The sequence below is a fragment of the Oncorhynchus masou genome, chromosome 10 (assembly GCF_036934945.1).
Source record: "Oncorhynchus masou masou isolate Uvic2021 chromosome 10, UVic_Omas_1.1, whole genome shotgun sequence".
NCBI classification, from domain to species: domain Eukaryota; kingdom Metazoa; phylum Chordata; class Actinopteri; order Salmoniformes; family Salmonidae; genus Oncorhynchus; species Oncorhynchus masou.
This window is the reverse complement of record NC_088221.1, coordinates 6,511,110-6,525,761: the sequence shown is the minus strand read 5'-3', so window position 1 is coordinate 6,525,761 and position 14,652 is coordinate 6,511,110. Positions and strand designations below refer to the sequence as shown.

At 43.4% G+C, this 14,652-nt stretch overlaps 1 protein-coding gene across 1 annotated transcript in view; it reads left to right on the top strand.

The window, feature by feature from the left end:
- LOC135547779 (striated muscle preferentially expressed protein kinase-like) overlaps positions 1-14,652 on the top strand; it is a 203,453-nt gene that overhangs the window by 88,718 nt on the left and 100,083 nt on the right. The window contains 2 exon segments of the mRNA XM_064977037.1: positions 9,733-9,899; positions 12,409-12,497. Coding sequence (XP_064833109.1) covers positions 9,733-9,899; positions 12,409-12,497 — 256 coding nt within the window.

The following is a 14,652-nucleotide window of genomic DNA, read 5'->3' as shown; positions in this document are numbered from 1 at the left end:
TAGGGTTAGAGGCAGATGCTTGGAATTTAGAGTGATAGAAAGTGGCTTTAGCAGCAGAGACAGAGGAGGAAAATGTAGAGAGGAGGGAGTGAAAGGATGCCAGGTCCGCAGGGAGGCGAGTTTTCCTCCATTTCCGCTCGGCTGCCCGGAGCTCTGTTCTGTGAGCTCGCAATGAGTCATCGAGCCACGGAGCGGGAGGGGAGGACCGAGCCGGCCTGGAGGATAGGGGACATAGAGAGTCAAAGGATGCAGAAAGGGAAGAGAGGAGGGTTGAGGAGGCAGAGTCAGGAGAAAGGTTGGAGAAGGTATGAGCAGAGGGAAGAGATGAAAGGATGGAAGAGGAAAGAGTAGCGGGGGAGAGAGAGCGAAGGTTGGGACGGCGCGATACCATCCGAGTAGGGGCAGTGTGGGAAGTGTTGGATGAGAGCGAGAGGGAAAAGGATACAAGGTAGTGGTCGGAGACTTGGAGGGGAGTTGCAGTGAGGTTAGTGGAAGAACAGCATCTAGTAAAGATGAGGTCGAGCGTATTGCCTGCCTTGTGAGTAGGGGGAAGGTGAGAGGGTGAGGTCAAAAGAGGAGAGGAGTGGAAAGAAGGAGGCAGAGAGGAATGAGTCAAAGGTAGATGTGGGGAGGTTAAAGTCGCCCAGGACTGTGAGAGGTGAGCCGTCCTCAGGAAAGGAGCTTATCAAGGCATCAAGCTCATTGATGAACTCTCCGAGGGAACCTGGAGGGCGATAAATGATAAGAATGTTAAGCTTGAAAGGGCTGGTAACTGTGACAGCATGGAATTCAAAGGAGGCGATAGATAGATGGGTAAGGGGAGAGAGAGAGAATGACCACTTGGGAGAGATGAGGATCCCGGTGCCACCACCCCGCTGACCAGAAGCTCTCGGGGTGTGCGAGAACACGTGGGCGGACGAAGAGAGAGCAGTAGGAGTAGCAGTGTTATCTGTGGTGATCCATGTTTCCGTCAGTGCCAGGAAGTCGAGGGACTGGAGGGAGGCATAGGCTGAGATGAACTCTGCCTTGTTGGCCGCAGATCGGGAGTTCCAGAGGCTACCGGAGACCAGGAACTCCACGTGGGTCGTGCGCGCTGGGACCACCAGATTAGGGTGGCCGCGGCCACGCGGTGTGGAGCGTTTGTATGGTCTGTGCAGAGAGGAGAGAACAGGGATAGATAGACACATAGTTAACAGGGTACAGAAGAGGCTACGCTAATGCAAAGGAGATTGGAATGACAAGTGGACTACACGTCTCGAATGTTCAGAAAGTTAAGCTTACGTAGCAAGAATCTTATTGACTAAAATGATTGAAATGAAACAGTACTGCTGGAGTAGGCTAGCTGGTAGTGGCTGCGATGTTGACACTACACTAATCAAGTCGTTCCGTCGAGTGTAATAGTTTCTACAGTGCTGCTATTCGGGGGCTAGCTGGCTAGCTAGCAAGGTTGAATGCGTTCCGTTACTTAAAAGAACGACAATAGCTGGCTGGCTAACCTAGAAAATCGCTCTAGGCTACACAATTGTCTTAGATACAAAGACGGCTATGTAGCTAGCTAGCTACGATCAAACAAAACAAACCGTTGTACTGTAATAGTTACAACAGTGCTGCTATTCGGGGGCTAGCTGGCTAGCTACGTTAGAAGAACGACAATAGCTGGCCAGCTAACCTAGAAAATCGCTCTAGACTACACAATTGTCTTAGAAACAAAGACGGCTATGTAGCTGGCTAGCTACGATCAAACAAATCAAACCGTTGTACTGTAATGAAGTGAAATGAAAATGTGATACTACCTGTGGAACGACGCGGAATGTTGACCGGGTAGTTGGAGTTCAATTCGGTAGAGGTTGGCTAGCTGTTGGCTAGCTAGCTAGCAGCATTTCCTACGTTAAGGACGACAAATAGCTGGCTAGCTAACCTCGGTAAATTAAGATAATCACTCTAAGTCTACACACTCTAAACTGCACAATTATCTTGGATACGAAGACAACTATGTAGCTAGCTGACACTACGCTAATCGAGTCGTTCAGTTGAGTGTAATAGTTTCTACAGTGCTAGTGGACAGTGGATGTTAGCTAGCTGCTTAGCTGCTTAGCTAGCTGCTGGGCAGATACGTTAGGACGACGAAATACGATAATTATGCAATTGTCGTTGATACAAAGACGGCTATGTAGCTGGCTAAGAAGAAATTGCTAAGATTAGACAAATCAAACCGTTGTACTATAACGAAATGTAATGAAAAGTTATAAAAAGTTATACTACCTGCGGACCGAAGTGTAGATGCGGCCGCTCGCTCCAACCGGAACCGGAAACCACTCTATCTTCAAGCCTTTCCACAGATTTTCAATGGGTTTCAAGTCTGGGCTTTGACTGGGCCACTCAAGGACTTTCACATTCTTGTTCTGAAGCCGTTCTAGCGTTGATTTGTCTGTAATCTTGGGGTCATTGTCCTGTTGGTACGTAAATCTTTGCCTCAGTCTAAGGTCATTTCCAACCTGAAGCAGGTTCTCATTAGGACTTTGCCTGTATTTGGCTCCATTCATTGTTCCCTCTATCCTTACCAGTCTCACAGTCCCTGCCACTGAAAAGCATCCCCATAGCATGATGCTGCCACTACAATGCTTCACAGTAGGGATGGTGTTAGATGGGTGAAGAGCTGTGCCTCTATTTTTTCAGAAATAACGCTTTGCACTCAGGCAAACGAGTAAAATGTTTGTCTCATCAGACCACAGAATCTTTTGCCTTATGCTCTGAGTTTTTCACGTGCCTTTTTGCAAACAACAGACGTGCTGTCATGTGCCTTCTCAGGAGTGGCTTCCATCCGGCCACTCTCCCATAAAGCCCAGATTGGTGATGTGCTGTAGATACTGTTGTCCTTCTGTCAGGTTTTCTCATCTCAGCCAAGGAACTTTGTAGTTCTGTCAGAGTGGGTTCTTGGTCACCTCCCTGACCAAGGTCCTTTTGCCCGGTTGCTCAGTTTGGTCGGACGGAGTCTTGGTAGATCTTTATTTTTTCCATTTCCTTATGATGGAGACGACTGTGCTCTTGGAAACTTTCACCACTCTAGAAATTGTTTTATACCCTTCCCCAGATATATGCGTCATCACAATTCTAACTCCGAGATCTGCGGACAGTCCCTTGGACTTCATGGCATAGTTTTTGCTCTTACATGCACTGTCAACTGTTGGACCTTATATAGACAGGTGTGTTTCTTTCTAAATCATGTCCAAACAATTGAATTGGCCACAGGTGGACTACAATCAAGTTGTAGCGACATCTCAATGATGATCAAAGGAAATCGGATGTACCTGAGCTCAATTTGAGTCTTTTTTAAATTCAGGCTGTAACACAACAAAATGTGACTCACCACCTGTAGCAAAATGTGACTTGGTGTTTTTTAATGGTAACTCAGAGCTACACAATGATATATCATACAATGCATTTGAAGAACAATGGGAAAGTAATTCTGCTTTGAAAGTTAATCAACTTGTAAACACACTTTTGAGAAAATTGCATTTGAATGTTTTCATATCTAGTGAAGAGCTCTTCTTTGTATACACCCATTTAGCATTGTTCACACCCTCTTAAGCTTTAGCCCCACCATCTCGTTTCGCTCTCATAGAGCAAACTTGATGCTCTGGCCGATGATTTGTTTACCTCTGGATAACATGAAAACAGCCTATCCAGCTCTGCTGGCAACAATTTCATTACGCTTTTTTGCAGAAGTTTATTGACACCCATAATATTGAACGGGTGTTGTACACACGTCACGTAACGCTAGCGTTAGAGGAATTTAATTCCTATATGTTCATCAACCAATTCAATTATAACAAAGCAAAACACTTTATCTGTTTCTAAGAATTTGTAAGGTTCTTATTTGCATAAAATAGAAAAAGAACTGTCTCAAAATCAATCAATAGCGTTTATTCCCGAGAGCTCTACTTAAAAACTAATGTACATTAGTTTATATATCACAAATAACGTCATAGCGTCTTAAATGTCCCTCCCCCTCTCCGACAAGGACAAAGCTCTTTCAAAAGTCCATTCCAACCCACTAACGCACATACGTTACACACTATATCTGGATTATCTCCTGAAGTCTCTCCACAGTTTATTACAACTTAGCTGACAGTTCCAGTCCCCCACAGATTCGGATAACCTGGAGGGGCTCTCGCTGTCTTATTTTATCTCCACAGAGTTATAGCTGGATTGGTTCAAACATAGGTTAAGGATTCTCTTTGCTTACTTTCGGTACACACATATATTCCTTCTTCCACAATGGTTATCATTTCTAATTACCCCTTGTCCATGTTAGCTAGCTAGTTAACAGTATACTTTAGCTTGAAATGAAACCACTTACTGTCAAAATTAGAGACGTGTAATATTTGAAAATGTAGCTAGCTAATGCTAGATTATCTTACCTGTATAAATCATCATACAGGATGGACGCATTTCCCTGTCAGGAGTGCCATACCACGGTTGCCTTTAGTTTGAAAATGTCATCTGGAGACAGGTGTTTTCTCCATCTCTTTTGCTATCAAACTCTAATTTCACTGATTTCAAAACTTGATCGTCCAGAAAGTGGAGAGCAACACTAATGCAGCTCCACTACACAATACATTTTTTTAAAGCCACGGTCGACAGGATTACCAACACAGACTGACAAGCTCAAATAGACAGAAAGCTTCAATATGGCAGACTAATCCGAACTCTCGGCATGTCCAGCCCACCTATTATATCAGCCAATCATGGGTAGTGGGAAGGTTGCTTAATTTTTCTGTGGCTTAACCAACATGGCTCGTAATTTAACAATTTAATTTGTATTTACAGATGGCATACACGTTTGTTATTAAGGCACATGAAAGTTCACATGTTAGAGAAGACATTTATGCCAAAAAACATTTAGCTAAAAAAAAATGTTTTACTTTCAAACGACTCTCCTGTGAAGTCGTGACTTGCGCCATACGCATAGTTTTCTGAATCTGGTCACAAATGTGGAGTAAGTCAAGGGGTATGAATACTTTCTGAAGGCATTATGCATGCACATGTATGTAAGTTGCACTCTTGAAATATTAACTGCAGTTGAATATAACTTTTGGCCCTTACATTTCTATGTCCATGTTTACAGTTACCAACATTTCATATCTAAGAACCAACATTTATTATCAGAGAGAGATAGAGAGAGAGCAACTTGTTGAATGTGCCTAATATTGTCAACACTTCCGCCGAAGTCGGTCCCATTCCTTGTTCGGGCGGCATTCGGAGGTCGACGTAACCGATCTTCTAGCCATCGCCGCTTCACCTTTAATTTTCCATTTGTTTTGTCTTGTATTCCCGCACACCTGGTTCACATTCCCTCATCAGATTAAATGTATATTACCCTGTTTCCATATCTGTGTGTGGAATTGTTCTTTGTGTAGGGTGTTACGCTACAGGCTGGCTTGTACTAGGTTTGTTTCTAAACTAGGTTTGTTTGTTTTGTTTAATTCGGTTCATGTTACCATGGTTGTGCTTTGTGCTGCCTCGCCTGTGCCTTTGATCCAGGGTGTATATTAAAGTTTTTCTGTTATCACCCATCTCTGCTCTCCTGCACCTGACTTCCCGGCAACCAGTCACCCACCCTGTTACAGAATTCCACACCTATCAATGGAGTCAGCAGGAGCGGGTGCCCCTGTTGTGGGGGTAGAGGAGCGCGTCCAGGAGCACACGACGGTGCTCCACCATCTCGGCACTGTCATGGACCGCATCGTCCAGACTATGGATGCTGGGAGAGACAGGGAGTCCCTCCAGCGCCCCCACAAGCACAACAGGGGTCTCCACTACTCACCTCCCCTGCACCCGGTCCCAGTGGGATTTGTCTCGCCCTTCCCAGGGAGTTTGATGGGACGGCAGCACGCTGCCAGGGGTTCCTGCTGCAGCTGGACCTGTATCTGGGGACCGTCCACCCGGCTCCTTCGGGACGTGAGAGGGTGTCCTCCCTCGTCTCGTGCCTCTCGGGGAAAGCCCTGGAGTGGGCTAGCGCTATGTGGGTAGAAGGAGATGCGGCACTGGACCACTTCGAGGTGCTTGGTCGACTGTCAAGGCTGAGAAATGCCTGTTCTCCCAGCATTCCGTCTCTTTCCTAGTCCCCAGTTCACTTCGAGGGTCTGGAGGGCGTTAATGGAACGTCTGTGGGTCTCGATCAGCCTTACCTCTGGTTTTCACCCCGAGAGTAATGGGCAGGTGGAAAGAGTGAACCAGGATGTGGGTAGGTTTCTGCGGTCTTATTGTCAGGACCGGCCAGGGGAGGACCGGCTCTGCCACTCTTGCACCAACCTCTCACCCTTCCAGTGCATACTGGGGTACCAGCCAGTTCTGGTGCCAAGGCATCAGAGTCAGACCGAGGCTCCTGCTGTGGACAACTGGTTCAGGTGCGCGGAAGACACCTGGGACGCCACCCATGTACACCTCCAGCGGGCCGTGCTGCGCCAGAAGGCCAGCACAGACCGTCACAGCAGTGAGGCCCCGGTGTTCGCACCTGTGGACCGGGTCTGGCTCTCGACCCGAAACCTGCCCCTCCGCCTGCCCAGCCGGAAGCTGGGGCCGCGGTTTGTGGGGCCATTTAAAGTCCTGAGGGAGACTGAACGAGTTTAGTTACAGGTTACAGCTTCCCCCTTGGCTTGCGCTAGGTTTGTTTCTAACCTAGGTTTGTTTGTTTTGTTTAATCCGGGTCATGTTACCGTGGCTGTGCTTTGTGCTGCCTCACCTGTCCCTTTGGGCCAAGGTGTGTATTAAAGTTCTCCTGTTATCACCCATCTCTGCTTTCCTGCGCCTGACTTCCCGGCAACCAGTCTCTCACCTCGTTACAAATATGGATAGAGAGAGATGGAGGAGGAGCTTCAATCACAAACTTTCTGTGTTTACTACTCATGGTTGACACACTGGTACCATTTCTTAAAAAAATAAGAGAGTGCTCTGAAATCAGAGTAGATAGCAATATCGAATTTTGCCAGCTTTGTTTGTCAACAGTTGTCAGAGTGACATCATGAACATTCTATTTAAATGGTAACTTGCATAGTGAAGTCTTTTGTTTCGACATGTATCTAGCTAGCTAAACAATAAACCATGATCCCAACTCATAACGTTACTACCCTGCATGAATCTGCAGGTAGCTAACCAACCAGGTTCAAAGTTAGCCAGCTAGCTAACATTAGGCTATAACTAGCAATGCAATTTACTCTGAGATATGAATAAAATTACTACACAGATCACACATGAAACATTAGCTAGTGAGCCAGCCAGCTAACGTTAGCCAGATAGCTAACAGTAAGCTTAAACTTGAAATGTAAATGACTTTCTGACAAAATTATAAATGTGTAATATCTAAAAATGTAGCTAGCTAGGCTATCTTATCTGTTACATGGATGGACGCTTAGTCACAGATGCCATGGTGGCCCTTAGTTTGAAGATGTAATCTGTCAGGATTTGGCCAGGGTTGTTCCGGGTTTTGGTCACTAGATGCCCCCATTGTGCTTTTTGACCTTATGTTTTTTCCCTTGTTCCCCATTATTATTTGCACCTGTGCCTCGTTTTCCCCTGATTGTATTTAAACCCTTAGTTTCCCTCAGTTCTGTGCTCTGTGTTTGTATGTTAGCACCGAGCCCTAGTGTTCTGTGTATTCTTGTCGATTCCGGTGGATGCTCTTGTGGAATTCTGTTTTTGTTTTTGAGTATCTCTTGAGGCTTTTTTGTGCTATTCCTACCACCTTTTGGATTTGCCATTTTTGTATTGAAGGACTTCTCCTTTTTACTTTATTAAATACACCGTCTTAAGTACTGCTGTGTCTGCCTCCTCTTCTGGGTTCTGCTGACTATTCGTGGCTCAGTTGGTTAAGTGACTGTTTCTCACTCCGGAGACCCAGATTCGTAACCGGGTCCTGACAGTAATCCAGAGACAGGTGTTTTGTACAATAGCCTTCTGTGTGTTTTCTTTTCAACTCCCTCTGCATATTTGCAATAAAACAGCAGAATTTCCTTTGCTATCATACTCATATTTCCCCTGGGCATTCCACTGATTTCAAAACTCAGTCCTCCAGAAAGTGTAGAGCAACACTTTTGCAGTTCTCGTAAGTGATATCTTTAAAAAAGCTGTGTTAGAAAATATTACCTACACATACCGACCAGCTCACGTTATAGACAGAAGCGAGCTACATGGCAGACCAATCTGAACACATCTCTCGGCATGTCCACCCCACCTATTATCTTAGCCAATCATGGCTAGGGGAAAGGTTTCTGACTTTTTCCATGGCTAAACCAACTAGGCTCATAATTTTACAATTTTTATCCCATTAACAGATAGCATACAAGTTTGTTATTAAGGTACATGAAAGTCCACATGTTCCAGAAGGCATTTCTGCCCTAAAAAAACACATTTTTATTAAAAGGAAAAGTTTACATTCAAATGGCTCTCCTGTGAAGTAACAAAGTATGACATGCACCTAGTTTCCTGAAATGAGTCACATAATATAAAAAAATTTTTTATGGATTCCGTATTTATTAACTTCTTAAAACTACCCCTCCCGGATCCGGGAGAATTGTCATCAACTACACTAATTAGCATTACGCAACGGACAAAAAAATCTTACTAGAAAATATTCATATTCATGAATCACAAGTGAAATGTAGTGAAACACAGCTTAGCCTTTTGTTAATCACCCTGTCATCTCAGATTTTGAAATTATGCTTTATAGCCAAAGCAAGACAAGCATTTGTGTAAGTTTATCGATAGCCTAGCATAGCATTATGTCCAGCTAGCAGCAGGAAGCTTGGTCACGAAAATCAGAAAAGCAATCAAATTCAATTGTTTACCTTTGATGAGCTTCAGATGTTTTCACTCACGAGACTCACAGTTAGACAGCAAAAGTTCATTTTGTTCCATAAAGATAATTTTTATAGCCGAAATACCTTATAGCCGAAATACCGTTTTATAGCAGAGATACCTTTTCTTGTTCATGTTTTGTTGAGAAATCCACCGAAGTTGCGGTCACGACAACGGCGAAAAAAAATTACAAATTAGATCCATAATATTGACAGAAACATGGCAAATGTTTTTTTATAGTCAATCCTCAAGGTGTTTTTCAAATATCTATTCGATAATATATCAACCGGGACAATTGGCTTCTCAGTAGGAGCGAGAGAAAAAATGGCCACCTTTGTCTATTACGCACAAATCACTCTGAGAGCCCCCACCTGACCACTGACGCAATGTTGTCGTTCGCGCTCATTTTTCAAAATAAAAGCCTGAAACTATGTCTGGTGACTGTAGACACATTAGGGAGGCCATAGAAAATGGAATCTGGTTGATATCCCTTTCAATTGTCAAAAGGGATGCATAGGAACGCAGAGGTTTCAAAATAAGAGTCACTTCCTGATTGGATTTTTATCAGGTTTTCGCCTGCAATATCAGTTCTGTTATACTCACAGACAATATTTTTACAGTTTAGGAAACTTTAGAGTAGTTTCTATCCTAAGCTGTCAATTATATGCATATTCTAGCATCTGGTCCTGAGGAATAGCCCGTTTACTTTGGGAACGTTATTTTTCCAAAAATGAAAATAGTGCCTCCTAGCTTTAAGAGGTTTTAATGACATAAAATGGTTAAAGCCTTGTTCACCTTTGGATACTGCGATCACAACATAGAATAAAGTACATTTTCTATTTTATTCTTCATCTTATTATAATGTATATTCAACAGAGCCCATGCAGGAGCCGCAGGGGAACCTGGGTGTTCTTAGGGACATCAGCAGCCCTATCACATCTGATGAAGAGTACCTCAGCCCACTGGAGGAAGGCATGGATTTTGGAGGGCCTGAGACAAGGAAGATAGTCGACACACGATTCAAGGAGCCCCCTGCATTCCAGGTGAGACTGTAACACTGATCCCAAAAGGATCTCTCGTGTAACACTTGGCTATCCTTCACTTTACATTATACTATTGTGGTAAAGTTAAGCATAGGGGCAAGGACAATTTGCAATACACTGTAAAATCTATCAATTGTTTTAATTAAACTTAATTTCAAAGCACATATTGTATGGTGATTCATGCAGTGGATGTTCCAGTAATGCTTTACGTGACAACCAGCATCATAACCATGTCTTAACAGCTGACATAACTTGTCATAACCTGTTATAATATGATCATAACTGACATGACATATATTTAGACAAAAAAAGAAGCATATCTTTTTCAGTATCCTGTCTTTCAAAGATAATTCATAAACATCCAAATAACTTCACAGATCTTCATTGTAAAGGGTTTAAACACTGTTTCCCATTTCCCATAAAGAATTAATGAACATTCACCTGTGGAACGGTTGTTAAGACATTAACAGCTTACAGACGGTAGGCAATTAAGGTCACAGTTATGAAAACGTAGGACACTAAAGAGGCCTTTCTACTGACTCTGAAATACACCAAAAGAAAGATGCCCAGGGTCACTGCTCATCTGCTTGAACGTGCCTTAGGCATGCTGCAACGACGAATGAGAACTGCAGATGTGGCCAGGGCAAAAATTGCAATGTCCGTACTGTGAGATGCCAAAGACAGCGCTACAGGGAGGCAGGACGGACAGCTGATCATCCTCGCAGTGGCAGACCATGTGTAACAACACCTGCACAGGATCGGTACATCCAAACATCACACCTGCGGGACAGGTACAGGATGGCAACAACAACTTCCCGAGTTTTACCAGGAACGCACAATCCCTCCATCAGTGCTAAGACTGTCCGTAATAGGCTGAGAGAGGCTGGACTGAGGGTTTGTAGTCCTGTTGTAAGGCAGGTCCTCACCAGACATCACCGGCAACAACGTCGCCTATGGGCACAAACCCACCATCACTGGACCACACAGGACTGGCAAAAAGTGCTCCTCACTGATGAGCCGCGTTTTTTCCGTCGGAGGAATGAGCGTTACACTGAGGCCTGTCCTCTGAAGCTGGATCGATTTGGAGGTGGAGTGTCCTTCATGGTCTGGGGCGGTATGTCATAGCATCATCGGACTGAGCTTGTCATTATTGCAGGCAATCTCAACACTGTGCATTACAGGGAAGACATCCTCCTCCCTAATGTAGTACCCCTCCTGCAGGCTCATCCTGACATGACCCTCCAGCATGACAATGCCACTAACTATACTGCTCGTTCTGTGCGTGATTTCCTGCAAGACAAGAATGTCAGTGTTCTGCAATGGCCAGCGAAGAGCCCGGATCTCAAACCCATTTAGCACGTCTGGGACCTGTTGGATCGAAGGGTGAGGGCTTGGGCAATTCCACCCAGAAACGTCCAGGAACTTGCCGGTGCCTTGGTGGAAGCAAGAAGTTGCAAATTTGGTGCAGTCCATGAGGAGGAGATGCACTGTAGTACTTAATGCAGCTGGTGAACACATCAGATACTGACTGTTACTTTTGATTTTTATCCCCCCTTTGTTCAGGGACACATTATTCCATTTCTGTTTGTCACCTGCCTGTGGAACTTATTCATTTTATGTCTCAGTTATTGAATCTTGTTATGTTCGTACAAATATTTACACATGTTAAGTTTGCTGAAAATACACGCAGTTGACAGAGAGAGGACGTTTTATTTTTTGCTGAGTTTATATTGCATTATTTTATGGCTGGTTATGGCATCTACATAAGAGTGTCAAAACCCACATCACCTTCCACACATGTCAAAACATTCCATTACACCATAGCCAAGATGTCATGTTATATATATATATTTTTAATTTACCATTTTAAATTATCATTGTAATTGCACACACATTGATGTCAGACATGCACCTACCCCAATGCTATGTTGCTGATGACTGGGATGAATGCAGGACTAGATTTCAGGAGCAGGACAATACATCCTTGTTTTGACTGATGATTGATATAAGGGAAAGTATGTGATAGGCCTATTGGGCTTGTATTATTATGATGGTCATAAAGCTTCTTGACAGTGTCATAAACTGTATTTTCTTAATCCAAGTAAAGTCCTGCAGGATGGTCATAATGCTTCATGACAGTTTCATGAAGTTTATTTTCTACTAGTTATTTAAAATATAATGAGAAAAAGAACATGACTGTAAAAAATTCTTTACAACAACAAAGGGTTTTTGAAACAAACTTTCTAACAAAAGGAAACTTCTTGGCAGGGAAAACATTAATTGGAAAAAATGTGGGTTTTGACACATATGACATTATATATGTGTATTATATATGTATGTATTATATATACAATCATATGACATCATAATGTATTATGACACTGTGTGTCATGTAAAGTGTTACCGATGTTCCATATAGTGGAGTTTGCATTTCAAAAGTGACAGCATGGAAATTAGTCTATGTGCTGTCAACTCCCATTTCAAAATGACTCATCCTCTGTTTTAACAGGTAACTATGAATGATCAAGCGGTCATTGAGGGGCAAGAAGTGACCATGTCTGTCCGACTAAATGGACAGCCTAAACCCATGCTTTATTGGTAGGTTTCCTTACGCCATTAAATCATCAATTCAATGCTCTGTGTATTTAATCTTAACTGAAAAAGCCTGCTCTAATATACAAGAGTTATTGATACAATACAGAATTTGTTTTGTCATGCATACACTACATCACCAAAGGTACAGTATGTGAACACCTGCTCGTCAAACATCTCATTCCAAAATCCTGGGTAATGATATAGAGTTGTTCCCCCCTTTGCTGTAATTAGAGCCTCCACTCTTCTGGGAAGGTTTTCCACTAGATGATGGAACATTGCTGCCCGGACTTGCTTCCATTCAGCGAGGTCGGGCACTGATTTTGGGGGATTAGGCTTGGCTCGCAGTTGGCGTTCCAATTCATCCCAAAGGTGTTCGATGGGGTTGAGGTGAGGGCTCTGTGCAGGCCAGTCAAGTTCTTCCCAACCGATCTCAAAAAAACATTTCTCTATGGACCTCCCTTTGTGCTGAAACAGTAAAGGGCCATCCCCAAACTTTGGCCCAAAGTTGGAAGCACAGAATTGTCTAGAATGTCATTGTATGCTGTAGGGGTAAGATTTCCCTTCGCTGGAACTAAGGGGCCAAGCCCGAACCATGCCCCGGACCATTATTCTTCCTCCACCAACCTTTTCACTATGCATCGGGGAAGGTTGCGTTCTCCCGTCATCTGCCAAACCCAGATTCGTCCGTCAGACTGCCAGATGTTGAAGCGTGATTCATCACTCCAGAGAGCCATTTTCACTGCTCCAAAGTCCAATGGCGTCGAGCTTTACAGCTCTCTAGCATACGCTTGGCATTGTGCATGGTGATCTTTGGCTTGTGTGCGGCTGCTCGGCCATGGAAACCCATTTCATGAAGCCCCCGACGAACAGTTCTTGTGCTGACGTTGCTTCCAGAGGCAGTTTGAAACTCGGTAGTGAGTGTTGCAATCGAGGACAGACGATTTTTACGTGCTGCGCCCTTCAGCACTCGGTGGTCCCGTTCCGTGAGCTTGTGTGGCCTACCACTTCGAGGCAGAGCCGTTATTGCTCTTAGACCAGGCCTGGGAAATTATTTTCTATGGAGGCCCCCATCATATGACAGGATTATACATCATGTGTATGACTGTGTTGACAGATTTATCTCGTGTAATTCACTTATTCAACTTTAACATATAAACCACATCCCATGTTCTCCTATTGGTAGGTATTTTCATTACTACATTTTACTTAATTTATTACATGCAATGAACTACACAGAGGGAAAAGTTCACTGTGCATTCAGCACCACGGACAGAACTCTTATTAACGGGTATGCACAAAAACACAAGAAAGAGAGAGAGCTCAACATTACATTTGGCTAGGGGGCAGTATCCTGAATATCTGCCTGACTGACGTGCCCAAAATAAACTGCCCGTTACTCAGGCCCAGAAGCTAGGATATACAAATAATTGGTAGAATATGATAGAAAACACTTTGAAATCCATTCAGTTTTTTGTTTTGAGGTCACAGGCCTTTCCAATGGAAGTCTATGGCTCTTTACATAAAAAATAGCTCACAGATTGCAGTTCCTATGCCTTCCACTAGATGTCAACAGTCGTTATACAGGGTTTCAGGCTTGTTTCTTGAAAAACAAACAAAGTTTTTCCAAAGTGAGCTAATCAGGAATGGTAGGCTTTTGGCCCGCGTGAATGAGAGCACACTCTTCGTTATTTTCCTTTCCTATTGAACACTGTTCTTTCCGTCTGAAATATTATTGTTTATTTACATATTAGGGTACTTGAGGATTATATAGAATCATTGTTTGACTTGTTTGGACAAAGTTTACCAGTAGCTTTTTGGATTCCTTTTGTATGCATGTTGAAGTTGTGGATTACTGAAATGAATGTGCCAACAAAACAGAATTTTTTGGGCATAAAGAAGTATAAAGAAGGACTTTATCAAACAAAACAAACATTCATTGTGTAGCTGGGACCCTTGGGATTGCAAACAGAGGAAGATCTTCAAAGGTGATTTATTTCATCGCTATTTGTTATTTTGATGTGGGGCGCTGTCCTCAGGTAATCACATGGTATGCTTTCTTGGAATCTGACAACGCAATTGGATTAACAAGAAGTTAAGGTTTTAAATGATATAAGACACTTGTATGTTCATTAAGGTTTAATATTATGATTTTGTCATT